At 34.7% G+C, this 27,547-nt stretch overlaps 3 protein-coding genes across 4 annotated transcripts; 2 read left to right on the forward strand and 1 right to left on the reverse strand.

Annotated features, from left to right (window-relative positions):
* Nucleotides 1-2,112: 2,112 nt before the first annotated feature.
* Nucleotides 2,113-8,167, reverse strand: LOC144566840 (uncharacterized). 2 transcript variants are annotated; one of them, XM_078316873.1, is made up of 11 exons: nucleotides 8,088-8,167; nucleotides 7,345-7,573; nucleotides 6,654-6,766; nucleotides 6,322-6,430; nucleotides 5,955-5,994; nucleotides 5,780-5,869; nucleotides 5,583-5,682; nucleotides 5,182-5,321; nucleotides 4,502-4,604; nucleotides 3,266-3,795; nucleotides 2,113-2,727 (listed from the first exon to the last, which is right to left on the reverse strand). In XM_078316873.1, exons 2-11 carry the CDS (start codon nucleotides 7,472-7,474, stop codon nucleotides 2,559-2,561), a joined length of 1,524 nt encoding a protein of 507 aa, XP_078172999.1. In that variant the 5' UTR covers nucleotides 7,475-7,573; nucleotides 8,088-8,167; the 3' UTR covers nucleotides 2,113-2,558. The 2 variants fall into 2 exon arrangements, with proteins under 2 accessions (XP_078172999.1, XP_078173000.1); XM_078316874.1 differs by having other exon boundaries at nucleotides 7,345-7,556; nucleotides 8,075-8,162.
* Nucleotides 8,168-13,985: 5,818 nt separating this feature from the next.
* Nucleotides 13,986-16,799, forward strand: LOC144566729 (Peptidyl-tRNA hydrolase family protein). Its single transcript, XM_078316749.1, has 8 exons — nucleotides 13,986-14,167; nucleotides 14,413-14,497; nucleotides 14,720-14,787; nucleotides 15,103-15,153; nucleotides 15,249-15,322; nucleotides 15,655-15,713; nucleotides 15,793-15,869; nucleotides 16,556-16,799. The coding sequence occupies exons 1-8, from the start codon at nucleotides 14,033-14,035 to the stop codon at nucleotides 16,694-16,696; spliced, it is 690 nt and encodes a 229-aa protein (XP_078172875.1). The 5' UTR covers nucleotides 13,986-14,032; the 3' UTR covers nucleotides 16,697-16,799.
* A 2,226-nt stretch (nucleotides 16,800-19,025) lies between these two features.
* Nucleotides 19,026-24,560, forward strand: MCCB (3-methylcrotonyl-CoA carboxylase). Its single transcript, XM_078316872.1, has 10 exons — nucleotides 19,026-19,300; nucleotides 19,599-19,718; nucleotides 20,011-20,445; nucleotides 20,852-20,942; nucleotides 21,119-21,354; nucleotides 21,837-22,001; nucleotides 22,528-22,602; nucleotides 22,933-23,064; nucleotides 23,430-23,486; nucleotides 24,197-24,560. Exons 1-10 carry the CDS (start codon nucleotides 19,106-19,108, stop codon nucleotides 24,398-24,400), a joined length of 1,710 nt encoding a protein of 569 aa, XP_078172998.1. The 5' UTR covers nucleotides 19,026-19,105; the 3' UTR covers nucleotides 24,401-24,560.
* The last annotated feature ends 2,987 nt before the right edge of the window (nucleotides 24,561-27,547 follow it).

The raw sequence follows: 27,547 nt of genomic DNA on the forward strand, positions 1-27,547 counted from the left end.
CTATATATATATATATAGAAACTGCTAGCATGCTACGCATAACATAGCTCCCCTCGGTGCAACGGCTCAATATTCGACTTTTCAAAATCCTAACTGTCGATCCAAACCGTTCATCTTGTTCTCCATATTAATATGTGTTTGGAGACCAAATTTTACATTTTTGGGAATTTTTTTACTATTTTTTTAGATTTATTGAAAATCGTTGTTTTCAGCAAATCTGGACCATAAAAAAATAGCGATTTTCAATAAATCTAAAAAAATAGTAAAAAAATTCCCAAAAATGTAAAATTTGGTCTCCAAACACATATTGATATGGAGAACAATATGAATGGTTCGGATCAACTGTTAGAATTTAAAAAAATTGAATATTGAGCCGTTGCATGGAGGGGAGCTATGCTACGCGTAGCATGCTAGCATATTCCTATATATATATACTAGTATCATACCCGTGCGTTGCAACTGGGACATATTATAAGAAACAAATATATCAATGAAAATAATAATTATCTAAAAATTAAAACACATGTTAATAGAAAATTTATATGATTATGTATTTTTAATTAACTTTAATCGTGATCTCTGATAACAATTTGATGATGTGATGATTCTTTATTTTTTAGTACCAATGATATCAAATAATAGCTCGATTCGAATCTAATATCAAATATCATACAACAATTCAATATCAACATATAATATGATATCCTATAATAGCTCGATTCGAATATAATATCAAATATCATACAACAATTCAATATCAACATATAATATGATATCAAAAAACATAAAAAAAAAGTGTCATCGTTTGTATGTATAGGATGTATACACACACACACACACACACACACACACATTATAAGAAAAATATATATTCACACACATGTTCCAATTTATATTCTTCTTTGTTTCCAATTTAGAATACACACACACATACACACATTGATATATTATATATTGAAAATATATTCTAAATTGCCCACACCAATATGTATAGAAACAAAAAAAGAAAAATAAGGAAATTAAAAAAAAATGATTTCCATTGTGATTCGTATAGAAACGAAGAAGTAAGGAAACAATAAATAAGAAAATGGAAGGTGAAGTCTTCTCAATTGAAGGGGAAAACAATATGGAAATAAAGGAATAAGGAAACAAATAAATATATAGCTATATTTCAGAATTTGTTCATTTTAAATTGTAATGTATCGTGTGGCAGCACATGTGGTGGATATGTTTTTTAACTAAATTTAGACTTCTATACATAAAAGAAATGCATTTAATCAAAATAAGACAAATTATGTAATTGGAGAGCTAAGATCAAATCCAAAGTTTCATCTCTCAATCGTAGCCGTTGCCGGATCGGACACCCAACGTGCATAATAATAGAATTGAGATATATATATGTGTGTGTGTGTGTGTGAGATGGGCTACGGTGAGTTGCGAAGTAAAGCGACTATTTTATTTCACGCTCATATTTTGCGATTTTAAATTTCAAAACGTCGATCCGAACCGTTCATCTTGTTCTCCATATTGAAATGTGCTTGGAGACCAAATTTTACATTTTTTGGAATTTTTTTACTATTTATTAAGCAATTTTGAAAGTCGCTGATCTGATGGTCCAGAAAATTTTACTGTTTTCACTGTTCACAGCAAAACAGCAATTTTCAAAAATGCTTAATAAATAGTAAAAAAATTCCAAAAAATGTAAAATTTGATCTCTAAGCACATTTCAATATGGATTAAACATCTAACGATTCGGATCAGTCGTTTGGACTTTCAAAATAAAAATATAGCGTGAATTAGAAACGCGTTTTACTTCGCAACTCACCGTAGCCCATCTCTCTCTATATATATATATATATATGAAGACTTATAGTTACTTAGAAATTCACTAAACTCTTAAGATGAAAACTAAATTGAAGTAAATATAATTTCGTCTATGTGACTGGAAAGAAATTTGATTTCTTTTAACAATTTCGCAGCTACAACTCTGAGAAGGCACTCATAATTTACATCTGAGCGGGCTTGAGACTAAGCTGATCACAAATTAAGTTCATTGGTATCAAATGGTTTACTAATGAGAAAGATTTCTAGAAAACATTGATTTGCATCTCATTGAGATTTAACATTACATAAATTATAATTTATAAATAATCAACATTCAAATTCCAGTACTTGAATGCTAAATCATCAAAACATCAAGAAATTAACAAAAATTATAGTCTTAAACAGGCACATGAAATAATATAAATTATAACATGTTTTCATCACTTCGCCACTCCCTATAAATCTATGTATTGTAATTTCTTACTGAAACTCAGACAAAAAAAGAAAAAAAAGCTATGATCCTCTTGTGCCATTCGCGAATTCATTCACTCATCTACAAGCAAACACTCAAAAAGAGGCATTCTATTGAAATACACTATTAATTAGGAAGGATAGTTTCCCGTATCCCTTTTCTGTGTGTGCGTGTGTGTTAATTTATGGTTGTATGAACATCCACATTCCATTCCAGATCGGTGAGGATCTCGATCTTAGAATTAGGATTTAGATATGATCTTTCACTGTGATGCACCAGATCTACCAATGCAACACAGCCATTTTTTACTTTTTCTTTTTTTAATGGTAGTTGGGCCCTCAGCATTGAATCCATTAGCCTTCTTTAGTGTTCCTTCATCACTCACCTTCCCATTTTTCTCTCTATTTAGGGAAGAAGGCATGGCATCAATTCTGCAAATTTTATTTGACAGGAATATGAGTTCCATAACCAATTTCTCTTTTGCAAGAAAAGAATCGATAACCAATATAACGCATAATGGCTTTTATAAAGTTCTCCACAAAGTTCCACCCACAAAAATATTAACGAAAACACATCGAAAAAAGAATTTTTTACTGGCAGGGGAAATAGGTTACTGGCAAGATATCTATCTATAAATAACACCTACCCCATCTACAGCATTCAGGCATTTTGACATGCACATTGCACTTATTAATATATGATATCCTATGGGTTCTTACATCAAGAGCTTGACATGTGAGGTTTTGGTTTCTCGATTTTTTGGGGCTTTCAGTGCAGCATAAATATAAAATTGATATGATGTGATCTGAATGCACAGTGCGTATGTATAACAATTCCAATGGATTACTCGTATAGTTCTAAAGTTAAAGAACTCAAAATAGAAATACTAATTTGACTTCAATTTGGTACCAACGTCTTAAGAAACTGATCCAGCTCTTTGAAAAGACACTTGTTATTTTTTGAACTAACCTCGAGTCTCTAGGTGAAGGGCCTTCATATTGCCACCCATTTAATAAAAAGTTATTCTTCATATCAGCACCATCCATATCCATATCTCCATTCCCGTTCATAGGACCCGTCTTGGAGTCCGAGCTAAACCTCACCAACTTTCTTTGAAATTCTTTAGCCACCTCATTTTTGCCAGATGATCCGTTTTGACGCACCGTAGCTATTGCACCATCTAAAACAGACAGAGCATGTGACACGTCAGGACTCACACATGCTGCACTGGTATCCATCATTTCTTGCTGATTACTTGCCTTGGGACTCTCAGGAATTTCGTCCATGGCCTCGTACCACTCTTCTTCTTCTTCTTCTTCTTCTATCTCCGTAACAGATGTACCATTTGTTGTGGGTGAATTTTGCTGCACTTGTTCGTCGATAGACAAGGTGACTTCAGCCGCTGTTGGTTTGTTCATTGAGTGTCTAATTCGAGCATATAAAGGGCCTTTTAGGGCTTTTTTGTAGTCTTCGTCAGAGGATGCAACAGTGCTAACTGCCTGAAAGGATTTAGATACAACATTCAGTGTTGTACCTTGTTAAGTAACTTGTGTTCTAGAATAAAACATGTTAAACATATCACAAAAAATTAAGAAGTCAAGGAATAAGTCTCTCCGGAACTGCCGGGTTGCTAAGAGGCTATCCTTCTGTTTTTTATATTTAAGAATTTTGACTATACTCTTGTATTATTCATTTTGAATTAGTCCATCCAAACAGATGAGTTAGCCAATACTAGTGGTTATTTTGCAAAAATTAAATTATTATATATGTTCAATTAGTCAAGTATGGTCCACATCAGCCGAATATTATAGTACCTAATTTAAGAATAGAGAATGCAAAAATGCAAACCCCCTATCCCACCCAACTCAAGTCACCCATCCTGATATATGAGTAAACATAACCACCAACTGGAACGCCGCATAAACTGAAATGCATCTAACCCCAAACAAAACAGTTGAAACTCTGGATAAGTTTAATGGTTTTATTTCTTCTGGACTCGACACTGAGATGGCTGAAATCATTAACTAACTGTTGATCCTAAGCCATCCAGCACCCAAATAATATGAAACTTAAATTGATTTGGAACTCAAATAATTTTGACCTGAAATTTAAGCAAAACCAATTCAACCAACCAGACTTCATCCCTCTTTGCTACCTATAGGTAACCTAAAGAAAAAAAAAAAGTTAATAGAAAAGAGAAAGAACCTTTTGGAAAAGCTTGAATCCACTTGCAACTAGCTGTCTTGATGCGAAGTTGATCATTGATGCTGGAACAAAATCCAATTTTATATCCACATTATATATTGCCCTGAAAATTGAAAGAAACGGTGAAAAGATCTAAAAAGTTTGCCATGTGAACTTTCCAAAGATTAGGCAAGTTTTATACATAATCACATATAACAGGGACTTGAATAATTGCCTTTCACAAAACTGCATACTACGACTGATAATCATGCCACAGACAAATTGGATAACAATCATTTTAACTCAGTTCGGGAATAAAACAGGAAACTCTATCTTTATCCCACTTAATTAGCTATTGTTCAATATAAAATTTGGAGAAATATTTAATTTTATCACTATCTTTACCCTTTACCTCCCTTCCCCCCCCCCCGGATCCATATCCTCTCTGGTACTGTACGCAGTGTCAGCCGTGCGATCTTTTTTCGGGCTAGGTGGAATGAAGGGGGATCTTTAAGATTTGTGCCAGGTTCATTAAAATTCGTGCAGATTAAAATGGATGGGTGCAGATTCCTCATTTTTTTTCTTATTTTGTACAGAGTATTTTTGGTATTGCCAAATGTTATATTCTCCCATCTTGAAAGGGCATAGAGGAAATACTGACAACACCAACAGCATAAATGAAATTATTGACAATATATTACCTGAGGTAGCTCTTTTCTTCATTGACCTTTTGAAAGAGAAAGCCCCCAACCAAATCAAGCCTTACTGTACCATTTGCTTTAGGAATTCCCTCTCTTGTAAATCCATGTGTACTTATATCCACCTCTTCTTCGTCTGAAATCTAAATTATTTTCAAAGGTAAACCATGCAGCATTCCTCACAGGTCATTCAACTCAAGACAATTATTTTTATATTTACGGTGTCTTGCTATGCACATTAAATTATGATTGAAAAAGAAAGCATCAAACAATTTTGCGGTTTTTTCATACACACATTAATAACAATGTGATTGAAGGTTTGCTCTTAAAAGGCATTAATTTGATATATGTGTTATTAAATAAGTAAGAAGATGAAGATGTAATAAAATAAAATAGGAATTTACCGTATTGATAAGTACAAGTACGAGATCTTCCTTTGGGTATTCAAATTCAAAGAAATGTACAAGAGCTTCTCTTTCAGAGACTGGCCAAGGAACCTTCACTCTTTCTTCCACATTTTGTCCAAAATTGGAATAGAAACCGTTAGGAAGAAAAAGACTATAACAGATGTCAAACTAAAGGCACGAGTCAAAAAGCAAACCTCATGAGCAAAATCTCTTCACCAATTCGAACTTTCTTTAGAACATCCGACAAGATAATTTTAAAAGTTGGGAAGTTATATTGTGGCCACCTTGAAAAAGATAGAATAGAAAAGAATCTTTTAAGTATGTAATTTGAGCATAAAATAAACTAAGTAATAGCAAGGGTACACATACCATTTTTTATACAAGCTCGGCTCCCACGACACACATATGCCTAAATAGAATAACAAAGAGATATCAATCCAATGAAGTTATCAAGTAAAAGTGTTGCAACTGGGAATAACTGAGAAAGAAATACAGGACTCACTGTTACAGTAATAACATAGGTGCAGAAAGGACACTAAAAAGAGGAACATTTTCTTTGGGTTCTGCAGACTCGATTATTACTCAACCATGCATCCCAACACCATAAAAGTGTCTGGGGTAGACTAAATTATGCAATTTAATACCACAATAAAAGTCAAGGATATCATCCCAACTGGCAGCAATGATCCTGATAGGTACAGCACTGAGATATGGTACGTGAAAAAGCTTAACTTACAGGCATCAATAGGTCCATCGACAAAGCCATCAAGAAGCAGAGTATGAAATGGCGAACCATGTAGGCCTTCACGGTACAAGACTCTGTATTGGTCTGTGTCTTGTTTTAACTACAGATAAAAAATATATATGAACAACAATAACATGCTGTTTTCCAGTGTGAACATTAGAAAGAAATTTTTTTGAAGTTGAAGGTACATATGTGATTGTTTTGACATTACTTCTCTTTAGTTTTTGAGCTATAGAATGCACTAAATCATATTGAAGATTTTTTATTTTTTTTACAACAATAATGATATATATCGGTGCATCAAATTTAAGAAAATATATCACCTTCCAATCATTGCTTGCTGTTCCATGTTGATTATGTCCAGAAGCACTCCTGAGCATTTCTAGACAATTTGATACTTCTTTTGTTCGCTTGTCCACTATAAGGTCAATGTCACCTAATCAATGGTAAAACATTAAAAGACAATCTAATAAGATATATGGGGAATTTCATGCATTCCTCGCAAAATGTCACATCATAAATGTTCCTAAACTAGAAAATAGGTGCATAGTCCTACAACACAGACAAAGAAGGTTACATGAGATATTTCTCATTTACAAGAGCTATCCAGGAACATTTTTCACTGAGAAACCATCCAAATGGAGAATTTGATGACCGGTCCAATTTGCAATCACACAAAACCATCGTCAGTAGAGCAGTCAATTTATAGTGCTAAAAGCACTAAGCATTTCGGTACTTTAACGAATGTATCATACTATTCAGCCATTTTGACTCAACTTACAAGTTGTTGAATGCCCACCAACTAATTTACCTAACAATTGAATTTTTACCATTTTTGACTAAAACCTAACTAGTAGTTTGAAAGGTGTAATTGTTTGCAAGCGTAGCCACAGACAACTCATCTTGCCAATTTAACCATGCAACCAAGAGGCATTCCATTGAAGTGCTTAAATAAAAGATTTTAAATGACAACAAAGTTTTTTTTTTTTTTTTTTTTTTTGACAGCTTTCAAACCTTCAAGGCCAGAACGATGAAGCTGAGATTTCACAAGTGACCTTATCGAATTTATATTTACAAGATCGGGCGAGGCCAACGTTTTGTCCAGTCGTTCTCTTACTTCCACAATCTTCTTGCTTTTCTCCATCTTTATTTTTTTTTCCTTTTTCCAATCAGAGGAGATACTGATAGCTCCTAATAAGTTTTTCTCTCTCTTTCTCCCTCTCTCTCTCTCTCTCTCTAGTAGCTGGATATGAAACAAAACAAAAGGAGAATCCAATAATCAGCAACCATATGGTCAATAGAACTAAATGACCCTTCAATAAATATCTTCAATGAAATAATTTGAAACAAATAGGGAAAGAAGAGGACAAACTCAATTTACAGATCTTTACAAAATTAACTCAACAGTACTGCAAAGTTGAGTTAATTTATATTCCTGGTTTCCTATGATTGGAATATCCTATAAATTTTGATTGTACAGTCATGAATTTCTTTGCCAGAACCGTTGATTTTCAAGTTTATCTCGTAGTCAACACCCACAACACCGATTCATTCAACACCTACACCTCTATTGGATCTATTCTGCTTCCATCAATGAAATTAAAGCAAATTGTACTGAGAACCGCGGACCCACCGTTACCGATCAGATATTTCCCTCGCCATGTCATAAAACACCAAACAAACATAGACTTCCTTGTCGGATGTGGAGAAGCACTAACATGATTTGCCAAAAAAAAAAAAAAACAGCTTGCTTTTACCTCGTCAGCTTCTTCAACTCAATAGAGAGGGAGAAAGAAAGGAAGGTAGGAGAAGAGATAAGCACCAACATGGTATTGCTCTTTATGTCAGTGCGAGCAAAAATGTCAAGAGAAAGGGGGGACTATTTTTCCATGTGGTAGGAAAGATGGACAGTTACGGCTTTAATCATGCGGTTGAGAGCTGCTCTCAACTGTACTCCATAATGGTAGATATCCATCGATGGCTTGACGGTGCAACAACAGGAAAGGTAGGTCAGAGGGTTTGGCTACTTGGTTGGGCTGATGTGGAATAGAGATTGCCTATTGCGTAAATGCATAGAGAACTTTGTGGAATGGTCTCGTTTAAATGGGACCAACAAGGCAACAACAACTATATATAATGCGGTTCTATGCAGCTGCATATATATTTACGGTATTTAAATGCATAAAATCCGACTATGCGGATTCAGTCTCGGAGTTAACCAAAATCAAATGCAACCCACTTAAAATATTTTATTTATTAACAAAATAAATTTAGATTCTCAAGATTCAAAAATATTCAAATTCAGAACCCATCCAGGTGCACTCTCTAGCCATCCCACTCAAAGTGTTATATGGCCTCTCTACTTGCCTCTTTATTGTTATTAAATGTTATGAGACTAAATCATATACATAAAAACCGTAGTACTGGAGCTACTGAGTGCTGAGGCACTGGGTGCTGGGTATGTCAATCGCTCTCATCCTAAATAGCTGCTATCTAAATCTGGGCTCTTTGTTGGATCTTTAAATCACATTATATATAAAAGGGTCTTGATAAGAGTTATCATTTGATAACCAATTTTGCATATTTTCAGCAAAATCAAACTGTCATATAAATTGCATCTATACTATATACCAATGTTTTTATACTTACATGTATTTGACGTGATTACAGCAAATACAATTTGATCCATACATGCAGTTAATTATAACGAGTATGATAATAGGCCCTTATATAACTTTGGTTCCAGTCTTAGATACATCTTTTCTACGAAATAAAAATTATTAAACTATTTTATTTTAATATGCATATTAAATATTAAATATTTAGTGAAAAAAACCTGCATTTATAAGTCCGCATTAATATCGGCATATGCGGCTGCATACCGCATTAAAACCGTATTTAATAACATTGGTATATGGTCTAAAAATAGCCATTTTTGAAAATTTGAGAATGACCCGCTATAGAAACCACACCAAGATTACAAATTTAGCACAGCTGAAGGGGGTTCCGTTCCGTGGATAACGAAAGCACACGTGGATTGGAAGGGAGCGAGAGAGCAGCAAGATCCGTCTCACACCGCACATGCTCTCGAGAGTCGACTCCGGGAAATATATCTGCTGTTATTCCTTTGGAATAACAGGAACCTGTTATTCAGATTCAAACTGTTTAAATTTTTCCTGCGCGAATCTCAACTAAGAATTTTTTTATGCGCGAACTCAACAAAGATTAGCTAACGGTTGGGATCGGAATAACAAGAAGCTGGTGGTTCCTTGGGAATAACAGCAGATTTATTTCCTGTCGGCTCCTATCCAAGGGTCCGGATTCTCCAATTCGGCTCACGCCTTTAATGCACGGGTCTTTGATATTCGGATGGATTCAAATCGGACGGTCCGGATCTGACTCAAAATTTGAGTTAAGTGTTAGCAGATGGCGTTCGTATCCTCTGCATTAACTCAAAAAGGAAGCTTTCGAGTTAATGTATATGGATCATCTGATAAGCTTTAAGATTCGTGCAAATTAAATCTGCACTAATATTGAGACTCCTTATGTTTTAGGTGGGGTCGGATGGGCTCCGTTTATAATCGGACGGCCAATATGTATTAACTCAAAAGATGCTTTTTTGAGTTAATGCAGACGATGCGGGCTCTAGCAGATGAGTGCCAGCAAGGTTCGGAGTGCATATCCTCTGAGATATCTCATATTTTGCGTGACCAACGTGTCCAGTGCCTATTCGGGGTGATGTAGGAGGTCAGTATTATTTGAGCTTTGAGATTCGCGCAGAACGTATTGCAACGGTTGAGCTTTTCCAAAAAGTCACGCAAAATATGAGATATCTCAGAGGATGCGAATTCCAAGGTTCGCAGGGACCGGTAGGGGTGCAAACGGGTTGGATATTATCCGACTCCGTATCCGAAAATTTAATACGGATATCCGATATCCGAATATCCGTGCGGATACAGATACGGATATGATTTTGAATTTTAATTATCCGTATCCGAATAGTAGATATATATTATATAATTTAATATGAATTATGAAAAAAATTATGTTATTCACTATTATAAAAAGCGGATATCCGTATCCGTATCCGGTTAATATCCGATCCATATCCGTCTAATATCCGATTCGTATCCGTATCTGGAAAATAAAAATGGATACGGATATGGTTTTACCATTATCCGATCCGTATCCGATCTGTTTGCACCCCTAGGGACCGGCCAGGTTGGAACTTTTTTTTATAAATGGTTGTGTTCCATATAATACAACTAGCAAATATAGTGTTGTCGACTTCTCGTCCTTTAATTTTTTTTTTTTAAATTATACAGTTTCTCCAGTCAAAGACTCAAAAGGAGAACCAGAGGCCCCCAATTTATCTCAAGTTTTTAAGTTATTATGAGTTCTTATAGAGCTCAAATTTATCTCCAACTTTTAAGTTCGAGTAGTACTGCGGTACTGGTGTTCATGAGCTCATCAAGTTTTTTGGTAAATTTTGTTTCAAAATCTATTGAATCTAAACCATTAAACTGATTTACTTTAAGTGATGTGTTTACGTATTAAGTTTATAAAATTTTAAATTAATTTAATATAAGTTAATTATAACCTTAAGCGAGTTTAACGACAGGCTTTACTCGAAGCTACAACTACTGGCGCTAAATTTAATATGTTTATTTTTTGCTATTTTTTAACTTCTTGACTTTACAATAAATTAATTCAAATTAAATTAGTTGATATTCATGAGATACGTACTCCATTTGCAGATTAAAAAAAAAAAAAAATCCTAAATACGCTCTCCTGTCATAAGGGGGAGAGGGGGGTTTCCGATGGGCATCGGACCAAATCTGGTTCGATGGGGGGTTTAAACCGTCAGATCTGCTTTAGGATTCGCACCCGCAATTTCGCGTCTGCTTTAAAATCCGTACACACGAATCCTAAAGCAGATCTAACGGTTTAAACCCCCATCGAACCGGATTTGGTCCGATGCCCATCGGACACCCCCCTCTCCCGTCATAAGGTACGTACTCCCTTTGCATATGAAACCATTTGTCCCCATTGGCTTCATTGCTGAACTGCCTGGGAATATTTGTCAATATTTGCATAGGAGCTGATGATATCATATATGTTTACATCGACATCTCTAAATGGATGTAATTAATAGAAATAAAGATTGTAGGATATTGATATTTGTCTTTCTATTTTTATTCTCGTAATTGCAAGGAAACATGCATGGAGTAACATAAGGCGAAGGAGACACAAGGGGAAATCCATAATTTGACTGTTTAATTAAATCAAATTTAATTTCTTACTATCAAAATCGAACCAGCACAGAGAATATATATGTTATAGGGGTGATGGACAGACTTAATTACAATCTACGATGATTATTGGTTGGAGCTTTTTAGTTGCCATGCTCTGCCCTCTGCCACGAAGAGAAGTGGTTCAACTACTGCGCCTATATCAAAAGACAAATTTATGACGTAGGTTCTGAAATAGATAGTACAGATCATGCACTCTTGAAAAAATTAATGATCTTTCAAACAAAATGCAATTTCTGGTCAACTAACGGGGTTTATTCCCGCCTCAATTTATTGGGTGATGATCATGGCAGGCTTAACAAGAGATCGATGCAGCACGTTTTGGAAAAATCCTGCTCCCTTCCTCCTATTTTAAAACAGGATGTTTACTCACAGAGTGCTGGAGAGCAAAGGAATAAGTTGTGAATTAAAGTGTGTTTTGTGTGATACATGCAACATGGAGACTGCCCATCATCTTTTCTTTACATGCTCATTTGCAAGAAGGGTATGGACTGCTTTTCATACGTCTTATCTCCGAAAAGATTAGGCCACAGTAAAACTAAGCACGTCCTAACCGAGAGGGTTTAGGTCGTGCGAGTTAGGTGTGTATTTATTACGTGTTCAGGTGAAACTGAGTAAGAACCGGTAGATACTTTACTTTGTCCTCTATGTACCGTTTTAGTGCTGAATTCGTGGTCCCTTGTCTTAGTGAAACTTGGGGTATTGAATCTCGTATGGCCCTTCAACTGGGCTTATCTCACAGACCAGGTTAATCAGTTTGAGTTCTGTATGGATTACTCGAACATGCTTAACTCTGGGTTGGTTTACATTTGTGTTCTACTTTTAGTTAACAAGCCTTTTACCACTTAACTCATCTCTGATAAGTGTAGTTATTACTTATTTTTTAGCATTGGTTGCTATTAATGGTTGACATTAATATAAAAACATGTTATACTGGTAATTAACAAGCCTCATACCAGTTAACTAATCTCTATGAATTCTAGTTATATATATAGCTAGTTATATTACAGTTAATATGTGCGCTTGGACCGATTGGAACCACGCACGAGCAACTCAGATAGGCCAGAGTTATGGGCTGTCATGCCGGTTTGAGTTGCGTACCATCAATCAGGGCATGCCTGTTACTTGAGCTTGCTATTTGGGTTTGGTACTTTGCTTGTGATGGTTTTTACAAGGCTTTTAGTACATGGCTTATCTGTTGGGGAATTGGGCATCAAATTCTGCTTGGGAATTTACCGCTAAATTCTATTCAGGCTTATGGTGCGGAAATAATGCAAAATTAAAATTTTATTTCTATCAAAAGCTGGGATCTACTCCCTGATTGATTTCTAAAATTAAATTTATTTAACATTTAAATAAATTAACACAATATCTGTACCTTATTCCAAATTTGAATTGGAATTGAAGTCGAACTTGCTTAGAAACACCAGACGTCTGATGTTTCTATCAGTATCCATCAGGAAATAACCAAAGAGCTGGTATTTCTTTTGCCAGATATACTATACCAGTGATAAAACCACTTTTCACAATTCGCAAGAATATACGTGGATTACGTATTCTTTTCTTTTCTACACAAATCACTATTTGCGAGGATAAAACACGAGAAAGAGAAAATGATGTTCGAATCGATTCGGACTCAGACTATTGGAATTCTGAATTTTTTCTTTCACCCTACATGCCTTTATATAGGCATATAGGTTGGTTTCAAATTACCAAAATGCCCCTTAAGGTCGGTTTTGGAAAATTACCAAAATGCCCCTTAAGGTTGGTTTTGGAAAATTACCAAAATATGCTTGATCAATTTGGAAATTACCAAAATGTCATTGGATAAGATTGGTTTTAGTGAAATTACAAAAATGCCCCTCAAGCCATAAGCCCATAATTCAATTGTTTAATTTTTGGGCTTTTGATATGGGCTTTTAATTTTGACTTCTGAATTAAATTCTAAATTTAATTCATGTCCAAATTGAAATGGACTTTAGGTTCAAAATATTAATTCACAATATATTTATTATGAATATAATTATTCTGAATAATTATATTTTTTGCGTGTGTTATTGCTATAAATTTATACAAAGTTCGTACACGTTATAAATTTAATCTGGTTTAAACTTGTCATCTCTATGAAGCTAAAACTGCTCTGTTAAAATCTTTACCCGGGTTTCTAAGAATTCGCATCCTCTGAGATATCTCATATTTTGCGCGACTTTTTTCCATAATTTCAACCGTTCAAAGACATTCTGCACGCATCTCAAAGCCAAAACAATACTTGGGCACCGGACAGGTAGGTCACGCAAAATATGAGATATCTCAGGGGATGCGTACTCGGTTTCTGCTCCAGTGAGAAAATCCTCAGAAAACACAGCAGAGCGTACAGCTACGTGGATGAAATGTCTTCTCCGGCGACGGCGTCGAGGCTACTGCACCGGTGCTTGTCTACAGCCTCTTCTCTGTCGGGCCTCCAGCCGTGGCTCTTAATCGGCCTTGGCAACCCCGGTGAGAAGTTCAAGCTCACTCGCCACAATGTAACCTTCTACCTTTCCCCTAATTTTTATCTTGTATTAGTTAAGAGGATAGACTGAATTGAATATTTGAATAGCATTAATTATACCTAAACTAAGTATAGATCACCTAACGAGAACAATGGTACTGGTAAAATTTGAGGGGTCTGGTTGACAATAGTATAGTGTTTGTAGCATGATGCTATGCAACTTGCTGGTTCTGATCCTTCTTGTTATTTTTTTTTTTTTATATATATTGGAAATATCAGGTTGGATTCGACATGATTGATGCCTTTGCTAGGTCCGAAGGGATACCTATGACGACAGTCCATTGCAAAGCCTTATTTGGCGAAGGTTCTCTTTCCAATTTACCTAATTTGGATGACTTTTTTTTTTAGATAATTCATTATTTATGATTCTAGAAGTTAATTTATTATGTAGTTTCAGTTCTAATTTTAAAGAAACAGAGATTCGTAAGAAGAGACAATTGTCAAAATTGGATATTTGAATGAAGGTCTTCTTTTGATACCTCAGAGAAGAATTATAAAAAAAATATTGATGTCACTTCTCTTGCAGGGATGGTTGAAGGTGCACCTGTTTTGCTTGCAAAACCTCAAACTTACATGAATCTTAGTGGAGAATCTGTAAGCACACATACATTTGAAAGTTGTAGTATTTTTTTTCTTTAGCTCATTGTTAAATTCATGCCGTTTCTTGTCAATTAATCGATAGTTTCACTCTCTTAATTACCATATTTTCTCAGAAAGAGAAGTACATAATAGTCCCAAGTATGTAACTAGAATGATATTTTATTTCTTTTTCTTTTTTTGGGCATATTTTTTTGTGCATGTATGTGATTATCTCTGTTTGGGGCTTATTGCTTTAGCTTGCTCTTAAGAAGTTTTTTGCTCAACTAATTATCCTTTTTTTTTTTTTTACTTTGGCTTCTTTGGTTGTAGACAGGGCCGCTCGCAGCCTACTATAAGCTCCCACTTAACCGGGTTCTTGTGGTATAAGGATTTTATTATTTATCAATTTAGCCTAAACATATTCATGTTCGTATATATCCTCGCTGAAGGTTTAATATTTTTTTTTTAAGTTTTAGATGTATGATGACATGGACTTACCGTGCGGGGTTCTTCGGTTGCAGCCAAAAGGGGGTCATGCACGTCATAACGGGTATATCAAGTTCATTATTGTTTAAATTTTCCTTATTGGTAATATCATTGAAATTTTTGTCTTATTAAATTTTCAATGGAAATTGAATAGAAGATTATGTTTGTTGAAAAGTATTTCAATAAGTTCAAACAAAGGGAATTGAAAACTTTAAAAACACAAAGAACCGAAAGCCAATGTGAATAAAGCTAGTTAGGTTATATATGGTACAACACTATTATAACTCATTAGGTACCAGTCTTACTGCATTGCACTTGAAGCTTCTTTTTTTTTTCCAACAATACACCTCCGAACTAGACACATTTCTCAGGGAAGTTAGTTTATGCTATTGACAGGTTGAAAAATGTGATCTACCATTTTCGAGATAACAAAGAATTTGGTCGACTCAGAATAGGTTAGAAATGAATATTTTTAATTTAAAATGTTAAATTGTGTTTGTAGTTTTTTCATAACTTCAGATTTAAATGGTTTAGGAATAGGTAGGCCGCCTGGGCAGATGGATCCTAAGGCATTTCATCTTCAGCCATTTAACAAAAAAGCTCGTGAAAGGGTAAAACCAAATAACTAATTATTATTTCACTACAAAAAACTAATACCTGTTTTAATTTGGTGATTTATTTTGCTTTTGCCAGTAAGGAGCAGTAGTTTGCTGAATGATTCCACAGTAACTGTAAATGCTAATACAATAACAAATGCTAAATTTTATGGTTGGTTTTCCCCTCTGGTAATCAATTGAACCCAATGGAGTCCAGGTCACCTATACCATTAAAATTAAGTCTCATGCTCAAATACTGCAGTTTCCTAAATTAGTGCAACTTTTCCTACTTTATAATCCTCAATCAAGCATGTTTCGGAAAGCCCTATATAGTCTAGATATAGCTTGTCTTCTGCAATTGATCACTTTAGAAAATTGAAAAGTTAAGACTAATATTGGTGCAAATTAGTAGTTAAACAGATAGGTGTCTCTGCATGCTGGCCACTGTAAACTGTACTGTTATGCTGTTCAATTAAACCTAAATAAACCTTTGGTAGTGCAAAAAGAACCCCATTTAATCTCAGTCCGTTGTTCTGTTAATTGAAAACAGAAGAAAAATGGTTTAATATCAGTCTGTTATTTTTACATAATAAGACAAAAAGGCTTAATGTGGATCAAACGGTAAATAAGCTGGTAGTAGTGCCATGCCAACTGGTACATGCTGGTTCAATTAACTTGTTCCTTGCTATCTACTTGACCAGATTGATTCAGCAATAGAAGAAAGCACAGATATTCTAAGGACTGTAATTTCAAAAGGTTTAACTGAAGCTGCAAGACTATACAATACTGAGCAGAAATACAAGCATCTTAGAGTGGATAGAGTCTCTCCTTGTGACTTCTGAGTTGCCCTCTTTGGGATTTTGATTGGGTTGTATATATATATATATTTTTTCTGTAAATGGTTTGGATTATTTTGACAAGTGTCTCACCATTTATCTTTCAACTTTACATCATTGGGCAGTAGGTTAGTTTCTGGTCAATTGGCAATATTTGGTACAAAATTTTGTGAGAATTAAGAGTGATGTTCCAGCAGAATCAACCAGTTTTTTTTGTAATTTTGGAGGCAATTTGATTAAATATACGAAGAAAAGTAGCATTCTAAAGCAGGGGCGGATTGAATAAGAGGGTATGGGAGTTAATTGGAATTCACATCCTCTCCAATACCTGATAAGGGAATCTTTTACAATTACTAGATCTGAACCGTTCTTTTTAACTCGGCACAAATCTCAAAGTCCAAAAATACTGCCCCTATTGTAGCCCGAATACCAAACCGGTTGAAATTTAATCTCAAACCGTAAAGTGAGGATCATCCTCTGCAATACTGGAGAGGATACGGATTCAGTTAATTGATCCCATTCATTTTCAATATATATATATAGAGGGAGAGATTGACTAATGTGCATTCGTATGCATATGGCCCGATATGCATACGGTCCAAATTTGAAATTTCAAAATCCAAAACGTCGATTCGAACCGTTCATCTTGTTCTCCATATTAATATGTACTTGGAGACCAAATTTTACATTTTTCTGAATTTTTTTACTATTTATTAAGTCACTTTGAAAATTGTTGATCCAACGGTGGCTTAACAAAACAGTAAAATCAGCAGCCACCGTTGGATCAACAATTTTCAAAGTGGCTTAATAAATAGTAAAAAAATTCAGAAAAATGTAAAATTTGGTCTCCAAGCACATATTAATATGGAGAACAAGATGAATGGTTCGGATCGATATTTTGGATTTTAAAATTTCAAATTTCAAATTTGGACCGTATGCATATCAGGTCATATGCATACGAATGCACATTAGTCAATCTATATATATTTGTATTTATACATGATTTTCTATATAGTTTAGAGTAAAATATTGTCGATATTGTAAAATTGATATCCATTTGCAACATGAAAGTTTTATATGATTGACTTCCATATCTGAACTTTGAATAATAAACTTATTAGCTTTGAATATAGTTTTGAAAAGTAATTATGGAGTTAAAGACCAATAAGTATGATACAAGAATTATCATCCATCTTATTTATTATTGTTCTCTATTTTAGTTTGTGAACTCGAATATTTGGGAATTTATTTTCTTCGTATTTTAAAAATGATTATGGATTATAAGTTTATTTTTTGAAGAACTATGAACTAGAAGTTTATGACCAGCAATTTGTGATAATATGGTTTTTTTTTACATGTAAGCACATTACTCATAAAATAAACTAATTTCAACAATTCATATTCATCATTTAATGCCAATTCGATGAATTTTAAACTTGAGAAAACCCTAATCCTACTCTTGAAACAGCTATTTTTATTCACATGTTATCTTTTTGAAAGGATTGAGTGAGACCCCAATAGAAAAGAGTTTCCTGTCAAAGAGCAACACAAGTGACGGCTTTCCGAGTTCTCCCATTCCTATTTTTATTCCTATACAGCTGCAGGGCGGACACAAGATTTTTGTTAGGGTGGGGCAATAATCGGATGCAAATAGCTTATCGGGTTCAAACCCAATAGCTTATCGGGTACAATTCAACATAACAAAAAAAAATACCAATCAATATAATAAAAATCCTAAATTACTTGAAAAAAATCAACAATTTAACATTTATAGGGAATTTGAAATCAACATTTTGGTTCAACTTGGCAGCCTCTGCCTTTGAATTAAAAAATAAATAAAATTATTTTGGTTCAACTAATTTTCGCTATTTGGGATTAGCGCCTATTTGGGCTCCGCTAATTTGTTTCGCTCAGAGTTTATATGGGCTCCGTTCCGTCTATTAAAATTTCAGAATGGGCTACAGGGGAACAATTTGAATTCCAGGGAGGGACAGAGATCTGAAAAGCAGATTTTTAGCACTATTTTTAAAAATCCAGCGGGGCAGCTGACCCTGTGCTACAGTGGGTCCCCCACTGTACAGCTGGAGGTGATATGGAGACCTTATCTTTCTTTTCTTTTCTTTTTTCATAAATATAATATGGAGATCTTATCCGCACTCTCCAGTCTGCACATAGTAGATATCCATAAGCTACTTTTTTATAAAAAAAATGTTAATGATGGTGGAATTTATTACGACAGATGTCAATCCAGTGCAACTGACTGAAACGTGCCGAGTAGAAATGCCGTGCAAGTTGCAACACAGCTCCGCACTTATAGAGAAGAAGTGAGCAACTGACACACTTCCCGACTTCCGGATCCGCACCGTCTTCTCCTACAACCATCTCCTCTCTCTCAAGCACTCCAGTTGCAGATCGATGCTGAGCACTCTCGCAAGGCGATCATGGAGGCAGCGCCTGCCACAGCTCCATCTTCCTCTGCAAAACCTCGCCTCCAGTCCCTTCTCCTCCGCCGTGCTACCCGACGCCGTCGACCGGAACTCGGACGCCTTCTCTCATAACTCAGCCGCTGCACAGGAGCTCGTATCTCAACTTCATTCCCAGATTTCCAAGGTCTCTCTCCCCTCCCCTCTCGATTACGAACCAGTCTTTTCTTTTACCTGCTTGAGCCTTCACAGACAATTCATAAAGCATGCAATACTATGGGAATTGGAGCATTCATTTGTAAAATTTTCACTGGTTTGTTGGTCAAAATTGCAACTATGGACCAAAAACATGCCAAAATATAATTTGTACCAATATAAAAAAAAATTAATTTCAGGTTATGACTTTTTTTTAAAAAAAAAATTGATTTACTTGGTTTTCATTCATTTTGAAGATTGTGTATTATATAAATTATTCCTTCTATTAGGTTTTAGGTGGGGGAGGGGCTGAAGCAGTAAAGAGAAACAGGAGTCGAAACAAACTGCTTCCAAGGGAAAGAATTAACCGTCTAATTGATCCAGGCTCATCTTTTCTTGAGCTTTCACAGGTACATTGATTTATTATGAGATTGGACATTGTGCCATTGTGCTTTTCAGTTTCACAAAATCGAGGTGCGGGATGTAATTCCTGCTGTGTCTTGGGGTATTTTATGACAGGTACAATATCAGCCCAGTACACTGCCAATACCATCATTGAACACGATATTGCAAATTTTGATTCTTTTTTAGTTCCTAGAGGAGAAGAAAGGAAGAGGACAAAAATAACTCAAATGCTCACAAAATTGGGGGGAAAAATTAGAAATACAGAACCTTAATTGACCACTACTTTATGCGATAAAGCTTGCAGGTTATGAACTCTATGAAGAATCCCTCCCATCAGGTGGAATAATTACTGGAATAGGCCCTGTTCATGGCCGATTATGCATGTTTGTAGCAAATGACCCCACGACAAAAGGCGGGACCTACTACCCTATCACAGTCAAAAAGCACCTGCGGGCACAAGAGATTGCTTCTCAGTGCAAGTTACCTTGTTTATACCTAGTTGACAGTGGTGGGGCCAACCTTCCAAAACAAGCAGAGGTGTTTCCAGACAGGGACAATTTTGGAAGGATCTTCTATAACCAGGCAAAAATGTCCGCCGAGGGGATCCCACAGGTTGCTCTGGTTCTGGGTTCTTGTACTGCTGGTGGGGCCTATATACCAGCCATGGCTGATGAGAGTGTAATTGTGACGGGAAATGGAACCATTTTTCTAGCTGGGCCTCCTCTCGTAAAGGTATTTATTTTTTTTCTGCCTTTTTGCAATCAGCATGGCTTGTTTGTTTGCAAACAGAACCTTTTGCTTTAAGCTAGGTTACGTCTGTTGCTCAATTGCCTGTCAAATGTTTACTTTTCTTCAAAAATGTAGGTCAACTTCTAAATTCAATCAGGCTTAGGGAAAAGAAAATTCAAGAAATGTAGGGTAAATTTATGCGTTTTTGACAGACTACTATAAGATAGGGGCAAAATAGTCTACATTTACAGAATTTACCATCAAAACCAGTCAAATGGTTGGTGTTTTCTGCAATTTAAGCTATTTTCACAACTTATATGGTGTCAATAACCTCTGAAGCTTGGTTAGGAAAAAGTTTGAGGCCATTTCAGAAAATCAGTTTTGTAAGAGCTTAAATGTTTTCTTCTAGGCTGCCACAGGAGAAGAAATATCTGCTGAAGATTTGGGAGGCGCAACAGTGCATTGCAAGATATCAGGAGTTTCGGACCATTTTGCTGAAGGTTTCTTTCAAATAACATAAATTTAAGTGAGCATACACAAAGAACAAAAAAGGAAAATAAAATAAAATAGAGGTAGCAGTATGTAATGAGCAGGATTTACTGGTATTGAGGGGCCAATCATGTAGCACTGCTTTACTAATATATCAATAATTTTATATTGTAATATTATTATGCAGATGAACTTCATGCCTTAGAGCTTGGGAGGAACATCATCAGAAATATTCACATGGCTGGAAAAGGACCGTTTGATTCACAACATATTCCTTCTGAGTATAAAGAACCCCTATATGATATGCAAGAACTTCGAGAAATTGCACCGATGGATCAGAAACAGTCATTTGACATCCGTTCTGTTATTGCACGTGTTGTAGATGGAAGCGAATTTGACGAATTCAAAAAATTATATGGATCTGTAAGAACTTCATCAAGATCTAACATTTAAACTTTGGTTGGGTGTCCTTTCGAGTAATGTACTCATTGAATCTCACCAATAATGACCAAATTGGCATCCAATGAATACATTTTTTTTTTGTTCTTTGTAGACTGGGAGAGAGGGAGGGGGAGGGAGTGTCTCTCCTTTGCATTGTTTTATTTTTTCGTAAGAGGGGTATATTGGCCAAATTGTTGTTTTGGGATTGAATAATTCAAGGATTTACTATATCTTTTGAGTACCTTTACACCCTAAGACGGAAGATCACAAATGTGACTTCCATTGTACCAATTCATGACTGTACTGATGAGGGGGATTTTAATTGTATAAGGACGAGAATATAACTTTGATCTAAACTGTAGGAAATCTAATCGGTGTGAGCTATCGCTAATCCTTTTTTTATGATTGCTCTTTCACTTTTTGCTTAAGTTTAGTATCTGCTTCTTACATTATGAACTGCAAAGACATTGGTGACAGGATTTGCAAGGATATGTGGGCAGCCGGTAGGAATAATAGGAAACAATGGCATATTGTTTACTGAATCAGCACTAAAAGGGGCCCACTTCATCGAGTTGTGTGCTCAGAGGAATATCCCTTTGCTTTTTCTTCAAAATATCACTGGATTTATGGTGAGTACCAAGTACTCTAGTGTATATCAGAATCAAGGAATCTCAATCTGTACCAGTAAAGTGAATTTTTATTCTGTCTTTACTGTACCGGTCCTTTTACTGCTTTTTAGTGTACAAGTCCGGTCTTACAATTGAGCTGATATAAGATCAACTAACCCTCAATTTTGTAATTAAGACTACAATAAGCGTGATAAGATAATAAATTTTCAGTGGGACCTCTATCTGATTTTTTGCCACTATTCACTCTTGATTTGATCAACCATGTCAGCTTGGTTTAAGAAAAATAGCATAGGCATTAACTCACTATTCTTGTGCATTATACCTCAACAAAGACACTCTGTAGCTGCAATTGATAATAATTATTTATTATACTAGCGACCAGTAGACAAACTATTAGCTATCCTAGTAAACAAATCATTATCTGTACAGAACCCTAGTCAGATATCAATTAGTCATTAAATTACAGTGTCTTACTAGCATTTTAAATACACTCTTGAAGTAATCACAAAAAAATTGTTGGTAACAGGTTGGTTCAAAGTCTGAAGCAAGTGGAATTGCTAAAGCTGGTGCAAAAATGGTCATGGCTGTTTCTTGTGCAAAGGTTCTAACCCACTTTCTTATTTATGGAACCAAGTTAGCTTCTTTTTGGCTGTTTGTAATTCCTTAAAGGAAATTGTCGCTGTTGTCCTGTACCCGACCAGTCAGACGCGGTATATAGACCGTATATGGTATGATTCTTGTTTAGCATCCAAGACCCAAAATGAGGCATCTCTTACATTGGTACTTAAACTGTACTTGTACCCACGGGTTCCTGAACCATGAAAGGCAGGTTGATATTGTGATTCTGGAACTGCAACTCTGTTTCCTGTTTTTTTTTTAAATTTTTTAACTAAAGTGATTCTTTTCTTGCAATACTATGTAACTTCAACAGGTCCCAAAAATTACTATAATTGTTGGTGGCAGTTTCGGTGCTGGGAATTATGGAATGTGTGGACGTGCATATAGCCCCGACTTCTTGTTTCTCTGGCCCACAGCAAAGATCTCTGTCATGGGTGGTGCTCAGGTAATTTCTCAATAGGAACCATTTTTTTATTGGGAAATTCTAACTGCAATGTATCCATTGAAAGTATTATCCTGGCTGACCTTGAACTGGAAAATCTTTTGAATTATTATAGAATTTACCTTACTTTTCTATTTAATTGCCTTTTTAATGATACGGAGTTCACATCTTTTCAAAATTCGTACTCTTGAAGAAGCAAACATGAACGTCTTTCTTTTGCATGCTTGCTGTTTTATACATGGATGGCAGTAAGTTTGTTACAGCTATTGTTCTTCTTACTTTTTCATATGCCCCCCACCCACCCACAACACACAATTCTGTGTGTCAGCCTGTGCTTGTGAATTTCGGCTGATCAGTGAACTTTGCAGGCTGCAGGGGTGCTTGCACAAATAGAGAAGACCAACAAGAAGAGGCAAGGAAACGAGGTACACTTTTTTCTGCCTTGACTTTTATGGACCTTAATTTAACCTTAAGGCCTTTATGTCATGTATACAAAACATGTAAAATATATCATTTCCTCTCTTTCTAAATCTCTTTAAAAGATGTGCAAAAATCTCCTTTCCTACTAGTTTCCTCTGTTGATTAGGGTAAAAAATTTAGGTTTATATTTGTTAGAAGGGTATGGGTGATATTTCTTATTCCAGGGATATCTATTATATTTTCTGGTTTTGTATGGGTCTTTTATGAAGTTTCTCTTAAAAGTACCTATCATACCGGAGTGAACAGATTATTACAAACAAAGGATAAATCTTTTCCTCAGTGCTCCAAAAGAAAAGGATGGATTATAATAAGAAAAGTAATTTCCATTTTAGTTGCATTCATTTAGCCCGGTTACTCTCAAGGTTAAATTGGATAATTATTTTTCTACCTGGTGCCAGGCAATTACCTGGTTACTCTCAAGGTTAAATTGGATAATTATTTTTCATTTTTTCTACCTGGTGCCAGGCAATACCCACTTCTGGTACCCATTTGACCTTTAGTGGACCTGTCTGCCACCATAGCAATAAAAACCCTACAGCTCTCAAATTTGTCAGCCCACACCCAGTTGACATGAATCTCATACTACGGTTACATGCCGATATACACCTAACCATGCTCAGCCTGACTAATTTTCTCATTTTGTGTTCTCATACAGTGGACCCCTGAAGAAGAGGCAAGTTTTAAACAAAAAGTGATAGAAGCTTATGAGAGAGAGGCAAGTCCGTATTACTCCACAGCTAGGCTTTGGGATGATGGTATAATAGACCCGGCAGATACTCGCAAAGTACTAAGCTTGTGTCTTACTGCCGCAGTCAAGTCAAGTCCTGAGGAAACAAAGTATGGAGTCTTTAGAATGTAATATTGGTCGTACATAAATCAATTCATGAGATTGAACAATGACGGAGGGGCAAGATGTGAATTTGCTACCCCCATATTTTCTGGTTACAATCTCTTAACTGGGTAAATCTTCTTTACTTGGTAACTTTTTCAATAAAGAAATCATTTTTTGTTGTTGTTGTCATGGTGCACCTTGTTGTGTTTCTATTAGGTTATGGGTTACAATTTTGGTTTTTGTTTTTGGGGCCAAAAAGGAAAAAGAGCAACGGCATGGAAGGGAAATTTTAGCATTTTACTGTTCTATATTTTTCGGTAAAAAGTACATGTTGTGCAGAAGTTGACTAAAATTGAAAACCGACTAGGAGGAGGGACCAAGGAGGGAGATATTTTAATTTTATACGGTGGTATGTAGGGGTGCAAACGGATTGGATAATATCCGACCGTATTAGGATCCGTATCCGAAAATTAGATACAGATATCCGAAATCTGAATATCCGTGCGGATACGGGTATGGTTTTGAGTTTTAATTATCTGTATCTGAATAGTAGATATATACCATATAATTTATTATATATTATGAAAATATTTATGTATATATTTATAGATATCCGAATAGTAAATATATACCAATATCCGATCCGTACCCGTACGTATTTGTCAAATATCCGATTCATATCCATATCCAAAAAATAAAAATGGATATGGTTTTACCACTATCCGATCCGTTTGCACCCCTAGTGGTATGTCAAATATGAGAGGTGAGGCACATGCATGGTGATAAACTCAAGCTATAGTTTCCGTTGAAACTGTTCCCTGTCTTATGTTGAATAATTGAACCCCGCTGCATGTGTGCAATGCTATTTTTATCGTAAGACAGTTCTTATTTTACAAAGAAATTGTAGACAATTAGTTTTAACGAACCAGATATGGCGATGTGTTGTAAACAATTGTTACAATTCAGATATGGCGAAAGTATAATGATTTAAATAAACGTATAAATTCTGGTTTTTGGAAAGGTACTGTGCATTCTATTACTGTTCCTGTTAGACATTCTATTAGAAAATGTCGTTATTTAAAGGTGAATGATGGAGTTTGGCTAGCTTGCTATTGATAGTATAAGATGGGACCTACTGCCTCGAAAACTTATCAAATGTGCTTTAAACCACAAATTTAAACCGTTAATTTCACGAGCAATGTTGCTATTGATAGTATAAGATGGGACCTACTGCCTCGAAAATTTATCAAATGTGCTTTAAACCACAAATTCAAACCGTTAATTTCACGAGCAATGTTGTTATGTGCAAAGTTTATAAATTTTGGAACTATTAAAGTACAGTGTCAAAAGGTCAAAAAATGAAGATCTATAATTTTTTTTTTTATGAATTCAATTTTTATCATTTTTTTAGTGTTCGACTCTGTCCTAAATGAATTTGAAAATTCATAAATTTTATGCGTAAACTCAGTAACTTGTGAAATAGATCGATTTCAACATTTAATCATATCTATATGATAGATTTTTTTAGATAATAACACAACATGTCACTATAATATCGATAGCACACTAGTCAAATTCGGAATAATATTTGGAAAATATGTGACAATTTTGTCATCAATTTCATTATTGAAATTCTATTATCTATCTCCTCTTATATTATGCACGTAGTTGTCCTGATCCATCAACGGTTGAAATTAAAAGATATATTTTCAAATTGAATATCAACCCTCCAATCACACAATCTATCTTTTTTTTATTAAATACATCTATTTTATGTGTAGAAATTTAAATTTAGTTAAAACATACTCGCTACACAGTCTGCTACATGGTTTATCACATTTTTTTTTAAAAGTAGTGATATTACCATCGATTTCATTGAAATCAAACATATTTGATCTAGTACCTAAAATAGGTACCAAAATCAAATATGATAGTCTTTTAGAATAGTTTGTATCAACATCAAAATACTAAAAACATGCAAGAAATAGTCAACTAGGAAATAACTACTACAAGTCAAAACAAAAACCACGAAACAAATATATCAACAAGACAACAACTACAAAATCAGCAAAACAGATAGAATACTAATCATCCAATAAGTCCTCATTCGTCAACTCTTCTCCAAACATGGTTTATTACATTAAAATTGAATAAATCTCTAGCAATTTGTTTCCTTATTTCTCTTTATAGCTATCTTCGATTCTTGCAATTAAATTATTTCCTTATTTCTCCATTTCCTCTGTTTCATTTCTCTTCTTCCTCTATAATTTCGACAATGAAAATGAAAACAATCACATCTTTTCGAATTTTGTTTAGAGCTACTGTATCTTTGTGAATAGATGAATAACAAATCTTGTGTTGATGGTAACAATCATATCTTTCCGATCTGTAGAGAAAATGAACAATATTTAGAACTTTCGTGTAGAAAAATTATATATAGAAAATTTCCATTGCTAAAATAATTTCCATCAAGAATATATATATAGAGAAAATCCTTATTTGAATCATTTAATTATATCTTTTTCAATTTTGTTTCTTTACATGTCATTTCTTCTCTAAATCGTTTAATGACATGTTTTGTTTGTGGAGACAATTGGATATTAAATCAAAATGATACTTCAAAAAAAAATTCATGTTATATTTGATCCGTTTTTTTTTTCATTTGTTGTTGTTGTTTCTTTTATTGTTATTTATTATTTGGATTTTCCTTTTTTTTCATTTGTCTTTTATTTTCATTTAAATAAATTTATTTATTTATTTTGTATGTATGTCAAACAAAAAAGTCTTTTCATATTCTATTTAATTTTATAATATGTCTCCGTTGCAACGGGCACGATGCTAGTCTTTACTAATATCGACTAAATATTAGTTTGTAGGAGAACCAAACCTTCCCAAAATACATGTGGATAGAACATTCAAGACATTGAGTATACATCATAAAATGCAAATTTTCAGAGATTTGATATGCATTATTTAGATCCTTCAAATATTAAATCCCTTGAAACAAAAGACATATTATAAGAGAATAAATATGTTCAAAATTCAGTATTTCATAGGAAATAAGTTGGAGGACTTTTAATTCATACGTGTGTTGATTTTGTGCGGTGCTTTCTATCACAATAAAAAGATTACAATTTGTTATTTTACTATTTTATCAATTTATTATAGTTTTGT

Source organism: Carex rostrata, chromosome 15, assembly GCF_964058835.1.
Source record: "Carex rostrata chromosome 15, lpCarRost1.2, whole genome shotgun sequence".
In the NCBI taxonomy this organism is placed as follows: domain Eukaryota; kingdom Viridiplantae; phylum Streptophyta; class Magnoliopsida; order Poales; family Cyperaceae; genus Carex; species Carex rostrata.